At 37.6% G+C, this 21,201-nt stretch overlaps 1 protein-coding gene and 2 pseudogenes across 4 annotated transcripts in view; 2 read left to right on the plus strand and 1 right to left on the minus strand.

Moving 5' to 3' along the window:
• The window catches only part of TESK2 (testis associated actin remodelling kinase 2), a gene marked incomplete at its 5' end in the record, with an annotated part of 77,148 nt that overhangs the window by 50,085 nt on the left and 5,862 nt on the right, over positions 1-21,201 (minus strand). Inside the window, 2 exons of one of the 2 annotated variants that reach the window (XM_081145581.1) lie at positions 4,616-4,737; positions 20,274-20,361. In XM_081145581.1, coding sequence (XP_081001707.1) covers positions 4,616-4,710 — 95 coding nt within the window. Of the gene's footprint in view, positions 1-4,615; positions 4,738-20,273; positions 20,362-21,201 lie in introns of those variants that run through there. The other variant, XM_081145580.1, reaches the window with a different exon arrangement.
• LOC308560598 (cytochrome c oxidase subunit 6C pseudogene) lies at positions 11,416-11,732 on the plus strand (annotated as a pseudogene). The gene has a single exon. The product of its transcript is annotated as a cytochrome c oxidase subunit 6C pseudogene (transcript).
• Positions 13,997-14,306, plus strand: LOC308560253 (large ribosomal subunit protein eL39 pseudogene; annotated as a pseudogene). The gene has a single exon. The product of its transcript is annotated as a large ribosomal subunit protein eL39 pseudogene (transcript).

Below are 21,201 nucleotides of genomic sequence, written 5' to 3' on the forward strand. Positions count from 1 at the left end.
AGTAGAGCTGCTCTAACTGGAAAAAGAGAAAGGAACTGAAAGTCTCATTTGCTCAACAACCTCCCTCCTGGGGTCAGCTCCGAGGAGTCATGTCTGTGAAAATCCTAGGGTTCTAAGAGATGGATTCTTCCCAATTTAAATCTAATAATCTCAATTTGAGGGAAAACTTCAGTTCATACTTCTGCCTCAGTTTCTGAAACTATAAAAGAGAACTTACAGTATTTACAGCTTGAAAACAGACTATGAGCCATACTAACAAATAGTCACAAAAATTTTAAATTATAAAAAATATAAAGTTTTTGCCCTGGCCAGTGTTGCTCAGTGGTTAGAGTGTCAGCCCACACACCGAAGGGTCATGGGTTCAATTCCTGGTCAAGGGCACACATCTGGGTTGCAGGCTCCATCCCCAGCCCTGGTCAGGGAATGTGCAGGAGGCAACCAATCAATGAGTCTCTCTCACATTGATGTTTCTCTCCCCCCCACACCTCCCTCTTCTTCCATTCTCTCTAAAAAAAGCAATGAAAAAAATATCCTCAGATTAAAAGAAAAAAGAGCAAAGATGTAGATGGACTCTAACCCAATACAGTAGCCACTTTATTCATGTGGTAATTTAAATCAAATAAAGTTTAAAATTTAGTGCCTTGTTCACTCCAGCCACATTTCAATGCTCGTTAGCCAATGTGTCTACTGGACAGCACGATAAAAAATATTTCTATCAGTACAGGAAGTTCATTCAACAGCATTACTCTAGCAAAAAACTCTTGAATGTATTAAAAACAGTAGCAGACTCACAACAAATGTCTGGAGAGTGAATGAATGATAAAAGACAGGCTTCAATGGGCTATTTTGGAGAGTGAATGAATGATAAAAGACAGGCTTCAATGGGACATTTAAAGAACTAGCCACAGGAAAAGAAACTACTAACAATAGCTAACCTTTACTGGGCACTTAACACGAGCCAGGTACTATTCTATATGCTTTATATGTGCTAGTTTAATTAATGCTCAATAACAACTCTATGAGGTATTTAACTGTTATTACCCTCATTATATAGATAAGAAAACTAAGGATTGGAAAAGTTAAGTAATTTCCCCAAAATCCCAGGATTTAAATCCAGGCAGCTTGATCTAGAATCTAAAGCCTTCATTACCTTTTTTTTTTTTTTTTAATATATCTTTATTGATTTCAGAGAGAGGAAAGGAGAAGGAGAGAGAGAGATAGAAACATCAATGATAAGAGAGTCATTGATCAAGCCCACAACCCGGGCATGTGCCCTGACTGGGAATTGAACCCCGATCGCCTGGATCCCAGGTCAATGCACAACTGCTGAGCCACACCCGGCCGGGCTCATTTCCTTTTTTTTAAAAAATTTTTAATCCTCACTGGAGGGTATGTTTTTTATTGATTTTAGAGTGAGAGGGAGAGAGGGAGACAGAGAAACATCGATTGGTTGCCTCCTGTACACTTCCCGACCCAGGATCAAACTCAAAACCTAGGCATGTGCCTTGACAGGGAATGGAACCCATGATCCTTCAGTGCATGACACAATGTGCCAACCAACTGAGCCACACCAGCCAGGGCAAGAGCCTTCATTTCTAATCATTATACTATACTACTACTATTATATAACAACTATATTTTTAAGTTTTGCTGTGATGGAATAAAATTTATTTAAAGTCAGTCTTCTCATGCATTCCCAAGTCAAGTTCACAGTAAAGAGAGTAAGAAAAGAAGTGGTGAAATAAAAAAATATCGGGAGGAAATTTACAAAATGTTAATACTAGTTTGATCCCTAGGTGCTAAGATTAAGGGCAATTTTTATTGTCTTGTTTTTGCTAGCTCTATTTTCTAAATGTTCCATAGTGATGATGTATCATTTCTATAATAGTAACAAAAACCATAAAAACATTTTTTAAGCAAGATGAAAATATGATCAATTTAAAAATTCTTAAGCAGCTTGGCCGGCAGGGCTCAATGGTTGAGCATCGACCTATGATGGAGGAGACTGAGGTTGGATTCCCTGTCAGGGCACTGCTCGGGGCTGCAGCCTCGATCCCCAGTGGGGGTCATGCAGGAGGAAGCCAATCAATGACTCATCATTGATGTTCCTATCTCTCTCTCCCTCTCCCTTCTTCTCTCTCCAAAATCAATAAAAATATATTAATAAATAAATAAATAAATATTCCTAAGCATAATATCAAATCTTACTCTCAAACATTGCAGAGCCCCCCTAACTGATCTCTTGGCCATCAGTCTCCCCAACACTAAATAACCATTTTGAGTTTGCCATCAGTTACCCTCTGTCATGTTAGTCCTTGCTCCGACTCCAATACACAGAGCATGAAATATAATCTTGGTTTTAAGCAAAATATTTCAGAATAATCTGTCCCAATTCTATCTTTCCACCTTTATCTACCAATACTATCCTATCAAATTCTCAGTTCTTCTGGAGAAGCATGGTAAGACTCCAGGTCTCAGAGTCACCGCCCTTAGCTAACATATAATCCCTTAGCCTTAGTTCCTTCAATGGAGAATAGTTGAGAAGATTAAATCTTTAAATAGGTAAACCATCCATCACACAAGCCTTCAGTAAGTGGTGGTTTCTCATTAATGTTATTTTTAGCCAAATGGGTTTTTAATTTACTGACTCCTCAAAAAGCTTTGCACTTTTATCTCTGTGCTTTATTTATTATTATTTTGCTCCTTTCTGAGTTCTTTCCCTATCTTCCAAAATCCTATTAAAATTCAAGTTCCAGTTCCAGTCAACCTCCTCCAAGAAAGCTTTTCTGACTCTGCCAAGCTAATATGATCTCTCACTCCTTTGCAATTCTGTAGCAGAGTTTACCCAAGTGGTGGTGTCCTTGCTGATTTTAATAGTTCTCTTTTCATATGTAAGTCCTAGATCCCCAATTAGAGTACAAATTCCTTGCTATGAGACATTCCATTTTATATATACCTTTATACCTTTCTGATGTCACCAGGCATATACTAGATGCTCAAATAATGTGTTAATCTGATTTTTGGATTAGAAAGAAAGTCATCGTAATAAAAACATTGGCTGCCCAGCCGGGCGTGGCTCAGCGGTTGAGCGTCGACCTAAGGTCCAGGCAATCAGGGTTCGATTCCCGGTCAGGGCACATGCCCAGGTTGCGGGCTGCAGCCGATCAATGACTCTCTCATCATTGATGTTTCTATCTCTCTATCCCTTTCCTTTCCTCTCTCTGAAATCAATAAAAGTATATTAAAAAAAAATAATAATATATATATATATATATTGGCTGAACATTTTTATAGTGGATCAGGAAGGCAATAATTTTATATAAAGACAGAGAGTTTCAAGTAAGCAGTAAAATCTAATTCCATAATTTATTACCACTGACCAAACATGTAAGTCATACTTAAGTTATCTGATTTATCTCTAGTTCAATATAAATATTAGCAATAAACGACCCTAGGTAAATAGCACTTTTAACTTTTTCAAAGTTTTTACACATAAGCCCTACTCAAATACATACTGACTAAAATTGTCTTACTTGGTTTTGTAGGAGTTCAGAAAAAGTCACCCTAAAATGTGCCTCTGTGGTATGCAGATTATTTTGAGCTAAAGGCAACTTAGACCCTGCAGGCTCAAGAGAAGCTTCTGCCACCCACCAACCCCTTTAATTACTTAGAAGAATTTTAATTAGGGGACTTGCCTATAATAAGAGATTATCAGAGATAACCTTTTCGACCTATCTATAAGGCAAACTACTAATTACTGAACATCTGTTCTCAGGCCCCTGCAATGACCTTCTGAAGCCCCAAGGTGCCTTACCTCATCTTTAACTCAAAATGTCATATATATGTCATTTTCCTTGTCTGTCTCTGAACCTCTCATGTATGTGGGGGTCTTTGACTCTCTCACGTATATGGAGTTCCCATAAGTATGTATGTAATTAAATTTAATTATTTTCTCTTGTTAATCTGTCTCATGCAGATTTAATTATCAGACCAGCCAAAAGAATCTGGGAGGGTAAAGAAAAGTTTCTTCCTCACCCACAGTTTCATTTGGAAATATACTCACATCACTAAAAAAAATCAAGATAATTAGAGTAAGGAAGATTCAGATACTGATTATTAGAAAGTAATGATCATATAACTTTATTATAAATAATAATAATTCTCCTTTAAAAAGGTAAACTGTGTCACCTCAAGTGACTGCTAAAAGTTGAGGGCAGATAGCCTGGGGCATAACTTAATTTTTATTTTCATTCACTGATTTAATTATAATTCCTCATAAAGCAATTAAGAAAATTAACTGTATAAAGACTGCAATATTTTCTCTTTGATAAAGTACTAATTCAGCAGTAGGGGAAAAACTGTTTTAATGAGCTACTACTAAGAGTAAAGCAATCTGAGAGACAGAAGAAGTTGCTTTATTAAATGCAGTTAATAACCAGAAAATTAAGTCTCAATAGGTAGAAAAAAGACCTACAACACAACTATAAACCCCAGCAAGGCAGATTCAGCAGGAAATCCTGCATCCCTCTTTTTAGCTGTTAATGCTATTTTAACAAGCTTCCAATAATGTCTCAACTCTCTCACTGACCCCCCAGAAGGAAAAAAAAGCCATTACCTAAGGATGTTAGGATGGGAGAGTCTATTCATAAGCTGCACTTCCTTCAGCATATTTGCCCGGTTACTGCTCAAGGTGTTCATCTTAAGAGCCATCACCTGACCAGAAGCTCGGTGACGCACCTGAAAAATAAAATAGAACAAGAAAAAAGGCTCAAGGATAGCAGGAATATATGAGGTCAAAGTCTCCACATGTAGAATATGTGCCAGTTTAGATAAAATAGACATGGTAGGGGATATTTTTTTCTATAAACTCTGTGATTACATTAGGGTCTCACTTCCATTGATGAAGATGAATTTATTCCAGCCAAGACCAAAACTGTTTCACAGAAATTCCTTGAAATGACAATAACCCAGAAATTTAGCATATCTATTAATACAGGATAGACATCACAGTTTATGGTACAATTCAAAGAAACAATGTTTCAGAGTGGCCAGACAGAAGAAGGGGGAGAAGGAAGGAAAACAGTCACAGGAACCCTGATCAGAAAAATTGAGGCAGAACATTGGCTGTCTCTCCTCTCTTCTAGATCACTTAGTAAGATTTGGAACCCAACTCTCTTCCTCGTGCATCAATGATTCTGTTGTCATGTACCTCGTGATTGATAAAAGGGAACTAGCTTTCCTTTTCAGATCCTGCATGGATAAGTTAAATGAGACATTTATATACAAAGAACACACTGACAGTATTTTTCCAACTCTATTTCCAGAAGACATCTGTGTTTTGATAAGAGCTCTCCATTCTGAAAGTCCCTCTTCTTTTTTTTCTTTCCATCATCTGAAAACTATCGCACTGAGTTTTTAACAAAATGTCTGCTTTTAAGAAAGTCTGATATTAAACAATGTGTGAAATTCAGGGATAAACAATATATGTTTCAAACTAATCAGAAAGAACCCTATTTCTTTAAACGAGGACAAGATGATGAACATGTTCATAACTCATTGTACTTTGCCTTTCATCTGCATAAAATATTCCTCTCCTTTCTCCTAGCTCCTCAAATTCTCCTCATCTTTCAAGCTACACTCAAATATCCCATCCTTGCTGAAGGCTTCCTTGACTGTCTGTCTCTGGAAATTATCTGTGGTTTCCTTCTCTATACCACCTCATAACAACATTCATAACACCTCTATACCACTCATCACATAGTTCTGTATATAATCTCCTCACTAAGCTATAACATTTTCTTGAGACTGAGAAGTATACATATTGTATTCGGTCTTGTCTTACAGTGCCTAGAATACCTGGCACATCATAAGGGCACAGTGAAAATAACAGCAACAGTTAAATGATACTTCTAATATAATTTCTAAGGGTCAGTAAATCATTTATTTATTGAGGTGATTTCTTTGGGGGTGGGCAGTGGGAAAAAGAGTGCTCTTCTTTCTTTTTCTTTTTTTGGTGGCAAAAGTTGGGGGTAGAATGGAAACAGAAAAGTAATACAAGATTTAGCCAAAATTTTCTAGATTTTACCATCTAGAAAGGACAAACAATAAGCTATATGGCTAGTCGGATAAGAAAGAGAATAAAGAATCAAATATAGCCCTAGATGGTTTGGCTCAGTGGTTAGAGCATTGGCCTGCGGACTGAAGGGTCCCTGGTTCGATTTCAGCCAAGAGCACATACCTCAGTTGCAGGCTCGCCCAGGTCAGGATGCAGGAGGCAACCAATCGATGTGTCTGTCTCTCTCACATTGATGTTTCTCTCTCTCCCTCTCTCTTCCACTCTCTCTGAAAAGCGAGGGAAAAAATATCCTTGGGTAAGGACTTAAAAAAAAAAGAATAAAATATAGGCTCTGGCCGGGTGGCTCAGTTGATTGGAGCATTGTCCCATACATCAAAAAGGTTGCGGGTTTGATCCCCACTGGGGCGAGTATGGGAGGCAACCGATTGATCTTTCTCTCTCTCTCTTTCTCTCTCTCAAATTAATAAAAACATCTCCTCGGATGACAATTTAAAAAGAAAAAGAATCAAATATAGCACAAGAGGTACTTATATAGATGTTGATGGAATGAACACATAGGGAAAAACTTCATGGGACTTCAGTGAAATCTCAAAGGATTAAGAGATTTGGATAGATTTTTGTTTCAAGTACAGAATAGACTACAGGTGATAAAGGAAGAAAAAAGCACCATCAAATATAGAAGTCCACATACACAAAAATAAACTCAAAATGGATAAAAGACTTAAATGTAAGTCACGAAACCATAAAAATCCTGGAAGAAAACATAGGCAGTAAAGTCACAGACATCCCACGTAGTGGACTTTTCACTGATACATCTCCTAGGGCAAGAGAAACAAAGGAAAAAATAAACATATGGGACTACATCAAACTAAAAAACCTCTGCACAGCAAAAGAAAACAGCCTCAAAATACAAAGGAACCCCACGGTCTGGGAAAACATATTTGCCAAGGATGAATCTGATAAGGGGCTAATTTCCAAAGTGTACAAAGAACTCATAGCACTCAGCAAGAGAAAGACAAACAACCCAATTAAGAAATGGGCAAAGGACTTAAATAGATGCTTCTCCAAAGAGGACATACGGATGGCCAAGAGACATGAGAAAATGCTCGATGTCGCTAATCATCAGAGAGATGCAAATTAAAATCACAATGAGGTATCACTTCACACCTACCAGAATGGCTGCCATCAACAAATCAACAAACGACATGTGCTGGCGAGGGTGTGGAGAAAGGGGAACCCTGGTACACTGTTGGTGGGAATGCAGACTGGTGCAGCCACTATGGAAAACAGTATGGAGGTTCCTCAAAAAATTAAAAATGGAGCTGCCATTCGACCCAGTGATTCCACTCCTAGGAATGTATCCTAAGAATCCTGAAACATTCATCAGAAAGGATATATGTACCCCGATGTTCATAGCAGCACAGTTTACAATAGCTAAGATCTGGAAACAGCCCAAGTGCCCATCAGTAGATGAGTGGATAAAAAAGCTGTGGGACATTTACACCATGGAATACTACGCAGCTATAAAGAAGAATAATCTTGTACCCTTTGGGACAGTATGGATGGACCTGGAGAATATTATGCTAAGTGAAATAAGCCAGGCAGCGAAAGACAAATATCACATGATCTCGCTTATACGTGGAATCTAAAGAACTTAATAAACTGATGAACAGAATAGATTCAATGACATGGAAGCATAGATGAGACTGATGAATGTCAGAGGGATGGAGGAGGGCGGGTGGGTGGAGGGGGAGAGAGTAACCAAAGAATTTATGCGCATATATGCACAACCCAAGGACATGGACAATGGTGGGGAGAGGGACTGGGAAGGGGGAAGGAACTGGGTGGAATGGGTCATTGGGGAGAAAAAGGAACATCTGTAATATTTTAAACAATAATAAAATTTAAAAAAATAATAATAAATAAATAAATAAATATATATATATATATATATATATATATATATATATATATATATCCACAAAATATGGAGAACCTGCCTAAATGCAGGAGAATTTTCATTCAAAGTTATCAAAACCACAAAAATTAATTAGCCCTCAAATCTGCTTGGATTTTCAGAGTAAAGGGAAGGTCTAGTCCTGCTTAACTTTGTCCCTAAACAAAGATCATTGTTACTACTAGTAAGAGGGTTCCCAAGAGATTGATATCTTTAAATATCTTTTAAAATAAGACCTCAAAAAATTAAAGATAGAATTGCCATATGATCCAGCAATTTTACTTCTGTTATATACACAAAAGAATTGAAAGCAGGGTCTCAAAAAAAAAATTTATACATCTATGTTCATAGCAGCATTATTCACAACACTCAAAAGGTGTCCATCAACGGATGAATGGATAAACAAAATGTGGTATATACATACAATGGAATATTATTCAGCCCTAAAAAAGGAAAGAAATTTTACAATATGCATGAACTTTGATGATATGCTAAATGAAACAAGCCAGTCACAAAAGACAAATACTGTATAATTCCACTTATATGAGGTACCTAGGATAGTAAATTTATACAGTCAGACTGTAGAATGGTTGTTACCAGGGGCTGTGGGGAAGGGAGGAATTTGCAGTTGGTAAAGAGTTTTAGCTTTGTAAGAAGAGTTCTGGAGATTGGTAACACAACAATGTGAACTGAATTGTAAACTTAAAAATGGTTAAGATGGTAAATTCTATGTTATGTGAATTTTACCATAATTGTGAAGGAAGGATTGAAGGAAAGAGCAGAGCAGAGAGAAGAAAAAAGAAAAGACAAGACAAGAAATAAAAGAAAATCACCAAGGTAAGAAAATTACTACCTCTCCTTGACTTTTAAACTCATCTGATGCTACTACCACAGGATCCCTAAATGCACTTTTTGAAGAAAAGCACAGCAGAGTGGTGAAGCACTGGAGCTTTGGAGATGAGCAAACTGAATCCAAGTTTTAACACTTAAATGATTTGTGTGACTTCTCACTGAAGTCTTCTGTTGTAAAATGAAGGGAATAATAGTCTCTATCTCATAGAACTGTTACGGAGGAAAAAATAATGTTATGTTAGATAAACTAGATAATGTATATAAAATATTTAAGATAGTGCTTTACACATAATAAGCATTCATTACATAGGTTTTATTTTTATTTTTTATTTTTTTTAATCCTCATCTGAGAATTTTTTTCCCATTGCTTTTTTCAGAGAGAGGGGAAGGGGGAGAAAGAGAGAGAAACATCGATGTGAGAGAGACACATCAATTGATTACCTCCTGCACGTGCCCCAACCAGGGGCTGGGAATCAAGTCTACAATCGACATACATGCCTTTGGCTGGAATCAAACCCGGGACCTTCAGTCCAAAGCCCGACGCTCTAACCACTGAGCTAAACTGGCTAGGGTATACATAGGTATTATTTTTAATAAAATTAAGAAACTATATGCTCATAAGAATTCAGCACATCAGGTGACTTTGAGATGACATAGAAAATGTATATTGCAATTTTAAGTAAAAAATAGCATATTCAAATATGTATATGCCCCCAAGATTACTTATTTGTTACAAAGGGGGGGGAAATGTACCTTTACAATGGAGAGATCTGGTGGATAGCACCTTAACCCCTTGGAGCATCACAAAAGTGAAACACCCGGCCTTATCAACTTTCTGATGATAACTTGCTAAAATGTTTAACTTGAGTCTAATAATAAGAAAACAATTAGACATTTCTAGAATGTCTAAAAGACAAGTGTACAGCACTCTTCAAACAAACAAAATGTGTAGATTAAAAGAGGTTAACAGATATAACCAGTGAAATGAAATCAAGGTATGAGACCTTGACTGGATTCTGGGTCACAAAAACCGATCAAAGATTTTCTGGAAGCAAATAGGAAAATTTTAATAGGGACTGTATATGAAATAATTTTACTGAATTAAGGTTAATTGTCTAAGGTATAAATAATGATACTATGGCTTAGTAGGAGAACATATTCTTAGAAGATACATATAAGTTGAGAATCTCTTCTCCAGCACAGTGCCTAGCATTTAGGAGTTGGCTGCTCAAAAAATGTTTGCTGAAGTTAAATGGTTAACTTGAGTAAGGAAGCTCATTTTCTAGAGGGGAAGAAAAGCATAAACCTCTGACCAGATCAGAGAAATAATAAGAGAAATAACAATAAGGACAACAACAGAAGAACTGGCACAAAGCAATTAATCATAAAGTTAACCACTAAATGAGTGGTTTAGAACTTTCAATCAAGAAATCACATTGAGTATACAATAAGTATACAGTAATATTGCTGGTAGAGCAATATTAATATTAGGTAAACAGAGCCCAGCTGAGGTGGCTCAGTGATTGGGTGTTGATCCATAAGCCAAGAGGTCACCGGTTCGATTCCTTGTCAGGGCACATGCCCGGGTTGAGGGCTCGATCCCCAATAGGGGGTGTGCAGGAGGCAGCCCATCAATATTTCTCATCAAGGTTTCTATCTCTCTCTTTCCCTTCCCCTCTAAAAAAGAAAAGAAAAACATTAAGCAAACAGTTTAAAGCAGTTTTCACCTGAGGCTATACCATCTCACTCTGAAGTTGTTTTTGAAGTTTTCAGATGAAATGTTTTGGGTATAACAATGATTATGGGGCAAGGAGTGTTGCTGACCAGAGATGCTAGACATCTTGCAAGGTATAGGACAGTATTGCACAAAGAAGTATTGCTCCGTGTACTGTGTGAAATTCATGTGTCTTGCCAGACATTCAGGTAAATGAAGAACATGTTTATTATTACCCAAGCATGGATTCTAAAACAAAGTCATCTTGCATGGTTTTAATATATACTGAATTTCCTATACTGAATGCAACTACCTTGTAAATTGAGGAAAATTCGCTTTTTTGTTTTGTTCAGATCATTAAGAATTGGTCAACGAACCCAGCCAGCATGGCTCAGAAGTTGAACATCGACCCATAAACTAGGAGATCACAGCTGGATTCCAGGTCAGGGCACATGCCTGGGTTTCCGGCTCCACCCCCATTAGGGCGCGTGCAGGAGGAAGCCGATCAATGGCTCTCTTATTATTGATGTTTCTCTCTCTCTCCCTCTCCCTTCCTCTCTCTGAAATCAATAAAAAATATATTTTTTTAAAAAAAGAACTGGTCAACATTTCAGAAAATTCAACAGCCAATGGAATGCTGCTCCTGGTATCTGAATACCAATTCAACACATATGTATCAGAATCCATTTATAGTTTTTATATTCACGGTGATTTAGCCTTTGTTTCCAAATATCAAATGTAAGTAAAAAGTTTATTTTTGGTCATCCAGTTCTCTCCATCAGGAAGGATGTTGGTGCTGAGGAGAATACAACTACCATGTCTTCCGGAGCTTTGATAAAACCTCAGATGCGTGGTCTTCTGGCCAAGCATCTGAGATTTCACATCATTGGAGCCGTCATTGTATCCCTGGGGGTTGCAGCTTTCTATAAGTTTGGTGTGGCCGAACCAAGAAAGAAGGCATAAGCAGATTTCTACAGAAATTATGATTCCATGAAAGATTATAAGGAGATGAGGAAGGCTGGTATCTTTCAGAGTGCAAAGTGATCTTGCAATGTAAAGAATTTCTTTAGGTTGAATTCCATGGAAGTTTGTCACTGACCTGTGTTCCTGAACTACAAAACATGAATATTTGAGCCGAGGAACGTTTCTCTTGATAAATAAACAAGAAATATTGTGGGCAGTAAAAAAAAAAAGTTTATTTTTGCTCTTCCCACAAATAAAGTTATCAATGTACCTATACTGCCAACTCTTTCCCTAATGAAAAAATGAAACATTCAAGATTAAATGAACATTTTACAAAGAAACACTGATAAAGTTGGCAAAGATATATCATACCTGCTTGTTTTCTCTTATCAATCTGTAACTTGTCTTGTTATGCTATGTCTGCTTCAATTGAGTTTACTTCCCCTTTTCCCTTATCACATACAAATAAGTCTGGTTGGTCATACACTTTTATTCTAATATCCACTGGTATCTCTAATCTTTAATTCTTCTTCTCTCATGGAGTGGCTTTTGTCTCCTCTTAAATCTAAAACTAGTATCTGACTGCTTCATTACGTCTTCTAGAATGGTCAGGCCCCCAAATTTGTATACTGAAATCTTTATTTTTACTGATTTAATTTTTTTACTTTTATCATGATGATGTTTTATACTTATGAGCAATAGTAACCTTAATTACCTATTAATTTGACTTCAGGGTAGTTAAGAGTTATGTTTTTTAAAAAAAATTGTTAAAGCTTTCCATGAAGATGGCACCAAAAGCAAAGGAAGCCCCTGCCCTTCCCAAAGCAGCAAAGCAAAGGCTTTCAAGGTCAAGAAAGCAGGACTGAAAGTCCACAGCCACAACAAAAAAGATATGCATATCACCCACCTTCCCATAGCCCAAGACATAGAAGCTCTGAAGGCAGCCCAAATATCCTTGGAAGAGCACTCCCAGATGAAGCAAGCTTGAACACTATGCCCCCTGACTACTGAATTAGCCATGAAGAAGGTAGAAGACAGCAACATGTGTTCATTTGTGGATATCAAGGCCAACAAGCACGACATCAAGCAGGCAGGGAAGAAGTGTCATGAAAATGGCATTGCCAAGGTCAAAATCTGATCAGGCCTGATGGAAAAAAGAAGGCATATATTCAACTGGCTTTTTTAGAAATATGTCCTTATTGATTTCAGAGAGAGGAAAGGGAGAGGGAGACAGAGAGATAGAAACATCAATGATGAGAGAGTCATCGATCGGCTGCCTCCTGCATGCCCCCAGCTGGGGATCAAGCCCACAACCCGGGCATGTGCCCTGACCGGGAATCAAACCATGACCTCCTGGATCCTAGGTCGATGCTCAACCGCTGAGCCACGCTGGGCTGGGCTTCAACTGGTTTCTGAATACAAAGCTTTCAATGTTGCCAACTAAACTGGGCCACCTAAATTGAGCCCAGCTGTCTAATCCTAAATATATTTTTTTCACCATAAAAAACTGTTATAATAGCAATAATATAAATAACATTTATAGCACTTGCTACATACTAGGTTCTGCTGTGTGCTTTATATATATTAACTAATTTAATTCTCAAAATAATTCTATGAGGTTTTATTAATATCCCCCATTTTACAGCTATGGGAACTGAGAAACAGAGGGATTAAATGACTTTCTCAAGATCATACAGAGCCAGAATTTGAACCTAGATAACGCAAAGAATATTGGGCCATGGTAAGGTTGAGAACAACTGAAGAAAAAAGCATTGTGTGCACACTACACATTGATGTTTCTCTCTCTCTCTCCCTTCCTCTCTCTCTCAAATCATTAAAAAATATCCTCAGGTGAGGATTTTTTTAAATAAAAAATAAAAAATAAATGTCCTCTAAAAATCACCTGGACTTGTGTTGTGAAATCTTTCCTGCATGAAGTCAAGAACCCACACACTACCTGCCAGCCAGTACCAGACCCGCTCAGGGCCAGGTCCCCTTTCCAGTAACAGTAATATATCAAGTAAAAACTGACCAAAAAAACACACCATGGCAAATGACAAATCTGCAATCTTCATGGCATACTTTAACCTACTTCTTAGAGAGTAAAAGCTCAAGCAAACAAAAAATGACTATGGATATCATTCATATTAACAAATTTGACATACTTGATCTAATCCTGTTCCAACAAAGACAGAGTTTTTTTTCCAAGTATACATGAAAAAATTTTCCAAAATACACTGGTACTACATCATAAATGAATTCTCAAAAACTCTCAAAGAATTCATGTGGTTCAAAAACCACTTTCCGAGACCACTATGAAATGAAATTAGGAGTCAACAATAAAAAGATAATTAAAAACAATAGTGGACAATACTAATTATTTACTCAACATCTTAGATGGAAATGTTCTCAGTTAAAACTGAGCCCTGCTCTTTCTCCGACATCGTGGTACTAGCATTTGGCTGAGCTGTGCCATGTCTTCCCACAAGACTTTCAGGATCAAGAGGTTCCTGGCCAAGAAACAAAAGCAGAATCGGCCCATTCCACAATGGATTCAGATGAAAACTGGTAATAAAATCAGGTACAATTCCCAAGAGGAGACATTGGAGAAGAACCAAACTGGGTCTATAAGGAATCACACATGAGAAATGGCTCACATTTATGCTGTATCCAGGTTGCCTGCATCTTTAAATGACTAAAAAGATCACTACTGTCTGGACAGTTGAGCACCTTGTGAAATTATTGGAAGAATGATTTCTCTCTTTTTTTTTCCCCCTGTAATAGCTTGGTTCAGTAATAAATGTGAGACCTTTGAAACTGCAAAAACAAAAAAAAACAAAAAAACTGAGCCCTAACAGATTTTGCTCAGTGGTTAGAGCGTTGGCCTGTGGACTGACAGGTCCTGGGTTCGATTCCGGTCAAGGGCATGTACCTCAGTTGCAGGTTCGCCTAGGTCAGGGTGCAGGAGGCAACTAATTGATGTGTCTCTCACGTTGATGTTTCTCTCTCTCTCTCCCTTCCACTCTCTCTGAAAAGCAATGGAAAAAATATCCTTGGGTGAGGAATAAAACTTAAAAAAACATTCAATCTGGCAATCTCCCTTACAGCTAGAATGGGTCAGGTGACTGAGTCCTAGTAAGGAGATTATGTGGGAATTTCTAGGTGAGGATTCTGAGAATGCTACTGTTTTCCTGGTTAAATTGTCCTTTATCCTTACCCCTTTTCATAGACTGGAGCAAAGATGTCTGGTGCTTGCATCAAAAGCAGCTGTCTTGTAACCAAAAGGACAAAAGCCACACACTAGAGACAGAAGAAGCTAGAAGATTGGATTGTTGATGACTTCCTCAAGCAGATGCACAGCACAGGAATTTCTCAAGATTTCTTGAGGAAAATCTATTTGAATAAGCCCCTGTTCTTCAGGTTTCTGTAACATATTGCCTAAGAAATACTAACTGATTTGGAAGCATAGTTGAGACTGACGAAAGGTCAGAGGGAAGGGGGAGAGGGGGTGGAGGGGGAGAGAGTAACCAAAGAATTTATATGCATATATGCACAACCCAAGGACACGGACAATGGTAGGGAGAGTGACTGGGGAGGGGGAAGGAATGGGGGGGGTCACTGGGGAGAAAAAGGGACATCTGTAATACTTTAAACAAAAATAAAAATTATTAAAAAAATAATAATAAATAAATAAATGAGTTAGAGTTCAACTAAAGATGCTAGAAAACAAGAAAGTATAATAAAGATAAAAACAAAAAATAATGAAATAGAAAACAAACAAACAATAGAGAGGTTCAACAAACCAAAAGCTGATTTGGGAGAGAGGAAAAAAGCTAATAAAATGAAGAAACAAAGCTCCAGTAACTGGATCAAGAAAAAAATCTTTAATTTTCTGGTCCCTGCCTACCGTTCTAGAGTCGTCACAGGCTTGCCATTTCTTTACATGTACCTACCAGACTTGAAACAAACCCCATTTCTCACCATTCCTAGAATATTCCACGCTCACACTGCTCTGTGCCTCCACACATGCTTTTCCTCCTGCTTGAAATGCCCTCTCCCTGCTTGTCCACCAGACAAGCTCTCCTCTCCTTCAAGAAAACTCAAGAGTGATTTACTCTGGGAAGCCTCCTCTGGCCCCTTCAAGTAAGGTTTGTGGACAAAAAAGGGGCCACATACTAAACCTGACAAACTCAGGGAAGGCCTGCATGGTGGCCTTACAAATTTAGAAAAAGAAAGTAAGCAGTTAGGATGGTCTGAAATTAAAACTTCTAAACTAAAAGCCAGTGTGGTGGGTAGTCATGTCCTAGGCTGGAATCTTCCATGACAAAGGTCAATGTTTACCTTAACTGAGCTGGTTTTTTTGCATCTAAAATAACATACCTTTGGAATATCAAGGTAACTTCCCTTTTTCCAGACCACTCTCCAGGCATAACCTTGCTTTGCTTTCTCCCGCCTCCCTAATCTATCACCAATGAATTTCATGTAACCCCCTCTTAAGCTTCCTCCTTTGATTATAATGTATAAAATAAGATGCAAAACTGCCATTCTCTGGAGCATTTTCTCAGTCCCTTGAGATTTTGTTCCCTGGCATTTGTTGTCAGTTTGGCTCAAATAAACTCATAAAAATTCTTATAGGTTTGGATGTTTCTTATGTTGACAGGTTTGTACTGGTGCCCAGTATTATATTCCTTAGCACTTTATGCATACTTTCACACATTTGGCAGCTATGTATTAAGCAATTCCAGGCTCTTGCTAAAGGCTCAACTTTAGCAAATGCTGTGTTTTAAATACATTTCCTGTCTTCCACCCTAAGCAAAGAGCTCTTTTATGGCAGGACTTTCTTTCTCTATCCTTAACATCTAACTCAAAGTCCTACACCTAATGAGCATTAACTATCAGCTGAGTAAATAAATAAATGATTAAGAAAGCAAATAGTCCCAATGTTTACTACATGCTGGAAAAGAAGTATCAGCTGAGTGATATGAGATCATGAAGGGGAAGCAACCAACCCTCTCACTCTCCTCACTGCAAAATAATATACTCTAGAATCAGCTTTTTGTAATATCTTTCACATGCCCTCACATGTATCACATTTACAGAAATACTTCTATGTACCGAGTGAATCCAAATTGTTCATACAACTTGTGTGCTTCCAGTTTTTGTTTTTCCAGCTGGATTATCAATTAAAGTAAAGGATCTTGGGAGCTATTTCTGCATAGCAATATACACACAGTAAAATTTGCTACCTACTAAATTATCCCTTGAAGTCACTTAATGCTGAGCTCAGCCCACAGAGACATCTGCTAAATTCTTTACTAATTAGCAGCCAAACTTTCCACATCAGCTCTGGAGGAAATATTAAATGTACTGAACATGGCCAAAAGCTACAATCATACACTGCTGTGTGTGAACCTTAAGTACACATGTAATACAAATACAGAGTCTCCTTTAAAACACATTTCATACACTCCTGAAAACACTGAACTCCCCATAAGAGTTCTCTCTGAAAATCCCTGTAACTCAGAGTTTGCAAAACCAGTAAATGCAACAAGAAAAACAATAGGAAATTTAGCAAGAAGCCGTTTTGACAGACAATAAGGATATGCAACAAAGACCATTTCCAAGGCGCAAAGTTGTAAGAAGCATTGGACTGCTACCATCCTCTTTCTGCCAGGCCTTTCAATGCTAAACTCCTTGAAAAGAAGGGTGGGAGGTGAGGAGGGAACTTCTTTTTTCCTCTTTATTTTTTCTTTTGTAAATCTCTAATATGGTGTCAGCCCCTTGGGATTTATGTTTGGTAGATGTGGCAGCTTCTCTGATCTTTGGGAACCTATCTCTGACTGCTGCTTGTCTCTCTTTTTCTTCTTCTCCATACTCTCCCCAAATAAAGGTACTTCTCAAGGCTCAGTCCCTGCTGCTCTAGTCTTCTCTGTCCATACCCTTTCCCTGACTGTTTCTGACACTGAAAACATTTTCCTGATGGTTAAAAATATGCTTAGTTCCTACATAACACTGCTTTCATGCCAGAGTAATACTATACAATTAAGGACTTTCTCTATATTCATTCTTCCTTAATGCCATTCTTGATTTTGAGGGTTACCTTAATTCTCTGACTACCTGGGCAGTTTAATTCTGAAATGGCTGATACGAGTAGACAGAGAAGCAGACAGACACACACCACACATCTTGCTCATGGATGTTTTGGAGTGAGGCAGCTCAGGTCATTCCCAGAATTCACTATTTTGTTTCCCAACTGGCCTTGGTATAAACTGACATCTTAGAGCAAACACTGAAAACTGGTGGGTCAGAAATGCCTAATAGGCTTTCTCCTAACCCTCACCCTCAAAGAAAATATGTACGACCTCACTGTTCAGCTCTTAGTCATCTTACAAAAGCTTCCTTATACATCTCCAAGGCATAGAGCTAACTCTTTTCTGAAACAATGGTTATTAACGTATGTAGGCATTAATTACATCTTGTTAGAACAAGGCCACCTGGTGTTGATGAAAACACTTTTACAGTGGGGTCTCAAAGAAACATATAGGGATGGACAAACACAACCATGAAGTAAAAACAGACAATTTGAGAAATATCCATGAGTATTTGTAGATATAGGCTGCAACATGATCACATTTAAAAGAGAAAAAGATTCACTCTCTTACAAATTTCACAAGTTATAGTTCGAGAGGCTAAAAAATTATAGTCAGTTGGGACACTGAGATCACTGTAGCAACACTAGCATTTTGAGACCCAGGATCTTACTTCTCAAGGCAGACAAGGCTACCAAAGAACACAAGACCTTTACCTTCCCAACCACAAAAATAAAACATCACAGAACAAAATAACATCCATACTGAAATGTTCCTCTTACTTTCCATATACCACAACTGTTAATAATGCTACAGGTTTAGAGTCTGCATGACAAACTCCATGGCACTAAATAATAAATGTATAACCATGAATGTGAATAAATCAATTTTTCAGGACCAAGCAGATGGCAGATATCTGGCTCTCTTAGTTTATAAGTTTACTGTTTCTTATAGCCTAGCATTTCCAGACATAGTGCTATCAATTTAGGAAATATCCCAAGGGGGAAAGTGGGAACTTAAGCCTCTATTTTATGTAACTAAGTCATATACTTGCCACATAAATTGAATCAGATTGAACTCTATAAGGAAGCATATGTGTGTGTGTGTATATACACATACACATGTATATACATATATATTTTTGGAATATATATGTATATTCTAAAAATATAGCATAAATATGTAAAAGTTAATAAAATAATCTATTTCTTTCTTATAAACTGGATCAAAATTAGATGTACTATTCCATTTATCAATTCGGTAGATAGGCCCTGGCAGGTGTGACTCAGTTGGTTGGAGCGTTGTCCCATATACCAAGAGGTAGAGGGTTCAATTTCTAGTCAGGGCACATACGCAGGTTGTGGGTTTGATTCCTGCTCAGGGCACATATGGGAGGCAACTGGTCAGTGTTTCTCTCTCACATTGATGGTGCGCACTCTCTCTCGCTTTCTCTCTTCCTTCCTCTCTCAAGAATTAAAAATTTTTTTAATTAAATCACACCTGAGTAAGAGTGGACTGACGTAAGATTACATTTGAACTGTTTTGTAAAACTGAAAGAGAGAAAATAACATCAAAGGTAACAAAAGCTACTATTTGCTTGATGGACTAGGCATTGTACAAGGTGCTCTATATATTTCATTTGATCCCTCTAACACTACAAGGTAGGCATTATTATTCAGGGTACAATTAAAAGAACACAAACTTTGTGCTCATCTTAGGTTAAAATTTCATCAAGTCTCTCTCTTTCACTCACTAACACAGACATACACACACTGGTTCTCTTACCTCTCTTGCTAGTCCTATTCAGGCTCCTTTGTCACCTCTTCCTCTACTCACACTTAAATACGGAATTCCTTAATGCCTGGTCCCATGCCTTCTTTTACTGTCTATTTACAGCCCCTGTTTAATCTCATTCATACCCATGGCTTTTGTTACTTTATGTTAATGGTTCTTAAATCGACATTTCAAGACCAGATCTGTCTTCGGAGCTCCATATCTTTACAAGCAACTACATATTGACCATTTCTATGTATACATCTCATAAGTACCTCACACTAATCCAAATCTGAAATTATCAAATATGCTTCTCCTTCAGGGTTCAAACATCCAACTGCTAGTAAGTGAAATCATCTTTGATTCCTCCTTCTTCACACCATCACATCCAACCACTCACCAAATGCCACAGATAATACCTTTTAAATATCTCAATTTTTTTGCCCGGGTGGGCATGGCTCAGAGGTTGAGCATCAACCTAGGATCCAGGAGATTGCGATTCAATTCTCAGTCAGGGCATGTGCCCAGGTTGCAGGCTCGATCCCCAGTCGGGGGGTGCAGGAGGCAGCCGATCAATGACTCTCTCATCATTGATGTTTCTGTCTCTCTTCCTCTCTCTCTAAAATCAATAAAAACATATGTTTTTTAAAAGTTAACAGTACATTAAAGAATAATACACCAGGAATGCAAGGATGGCTCACTATTAGACTACCTACTAATATAATTCACTTTACTAAGCGATCAAAAAAGAAAAATACTTCTATTACCTTATGTATTAGAGTTTCCCAGAGAAATAGAACCAAAAGGATGTATACAGATAGAAAGATTTATTATAAGAAAATGGCTCACACGATTATGGATGCTGAGAAGTCCCAAGATCTGCAGTTAGCAAGCTGGAGACCCAGGAAGCCAAAGGTGAAGTTCCAGTCTGAGTCCAAAGGCCTGAGAACCAGGAGAGCCAATGGTGTAAGTTCTAGTCCAAAAGTTGACAGGCTCAAGGCCCAAGAATAGCCAATATTTCAGTTCCAGGCAAAAGGCAGGAGAAGACCGATGTCCTATCTCAAGCAATTAGGCAGCAGAAGTTCCCTCTTAATTATAGGAGGGTCAGCCTTTTTGTTCTACTCAGGCCTTCAAATGATTGGATGAGGGCAACTCCCATTAGAAAAGGCAATCTGCATTACTCAGTCTACTGATTCAAATGTTAATCTCAAAATAATGTTTGACCAAATATCTAGGCACTCCAGTGGCCCAGTCAAGTTGACATATAAAATTAACAGGCATACCATTGATTCTGAAGACATTTGTTAAAATTCAACATCCATTCTTCATAACAATAATTCTAACAAAATAGCAGGTATTTTTGTTAAGATTTTGAATAGACAATAGAATGAAAGATATCTATTTCAGCCCCAAATCATATCATGTTTAATTAGGAAACACCACAAGTATCCCCAGTCAGGAACAAGACAAAGACATCAAATAGCACTATTATTTAACATTTTAGGAAGTATTAGTCAAGCAGTTTGTTGAGAAAAATATAAGGGAGGTATAAAAGTGGGAAATAAATAAATTTATCATCATTCACAGCTTATATGATTATATACCATGAAAATAAAATCAACTGAAAATGTATTGCAAATATTTTAAAAATTCAGTATGTCAGCTACATCAAATATCAATATGTAAAAATTAATAGCCTTCATATGCAAACAACAAACAAAAGATAAAATGGAGAGTTCCCATTTACAACTGCAACAGAAAAGAGAAAAAAACTAAG

The sequence above is a fragment of the Miniopterus schreibersii genome (genome assembly GCF_964146895.1).
Source record: "Miniopterus schreibersii genome assembly, chromosome: 8".
NCBI classification, from domain to species: domain Eukaryota; kingdom Metazoa; phylum Chordata; class Mammalia; order Chiroptera; family Miniopteridae; genus Miniopterus; species Miniopterus schreibersii.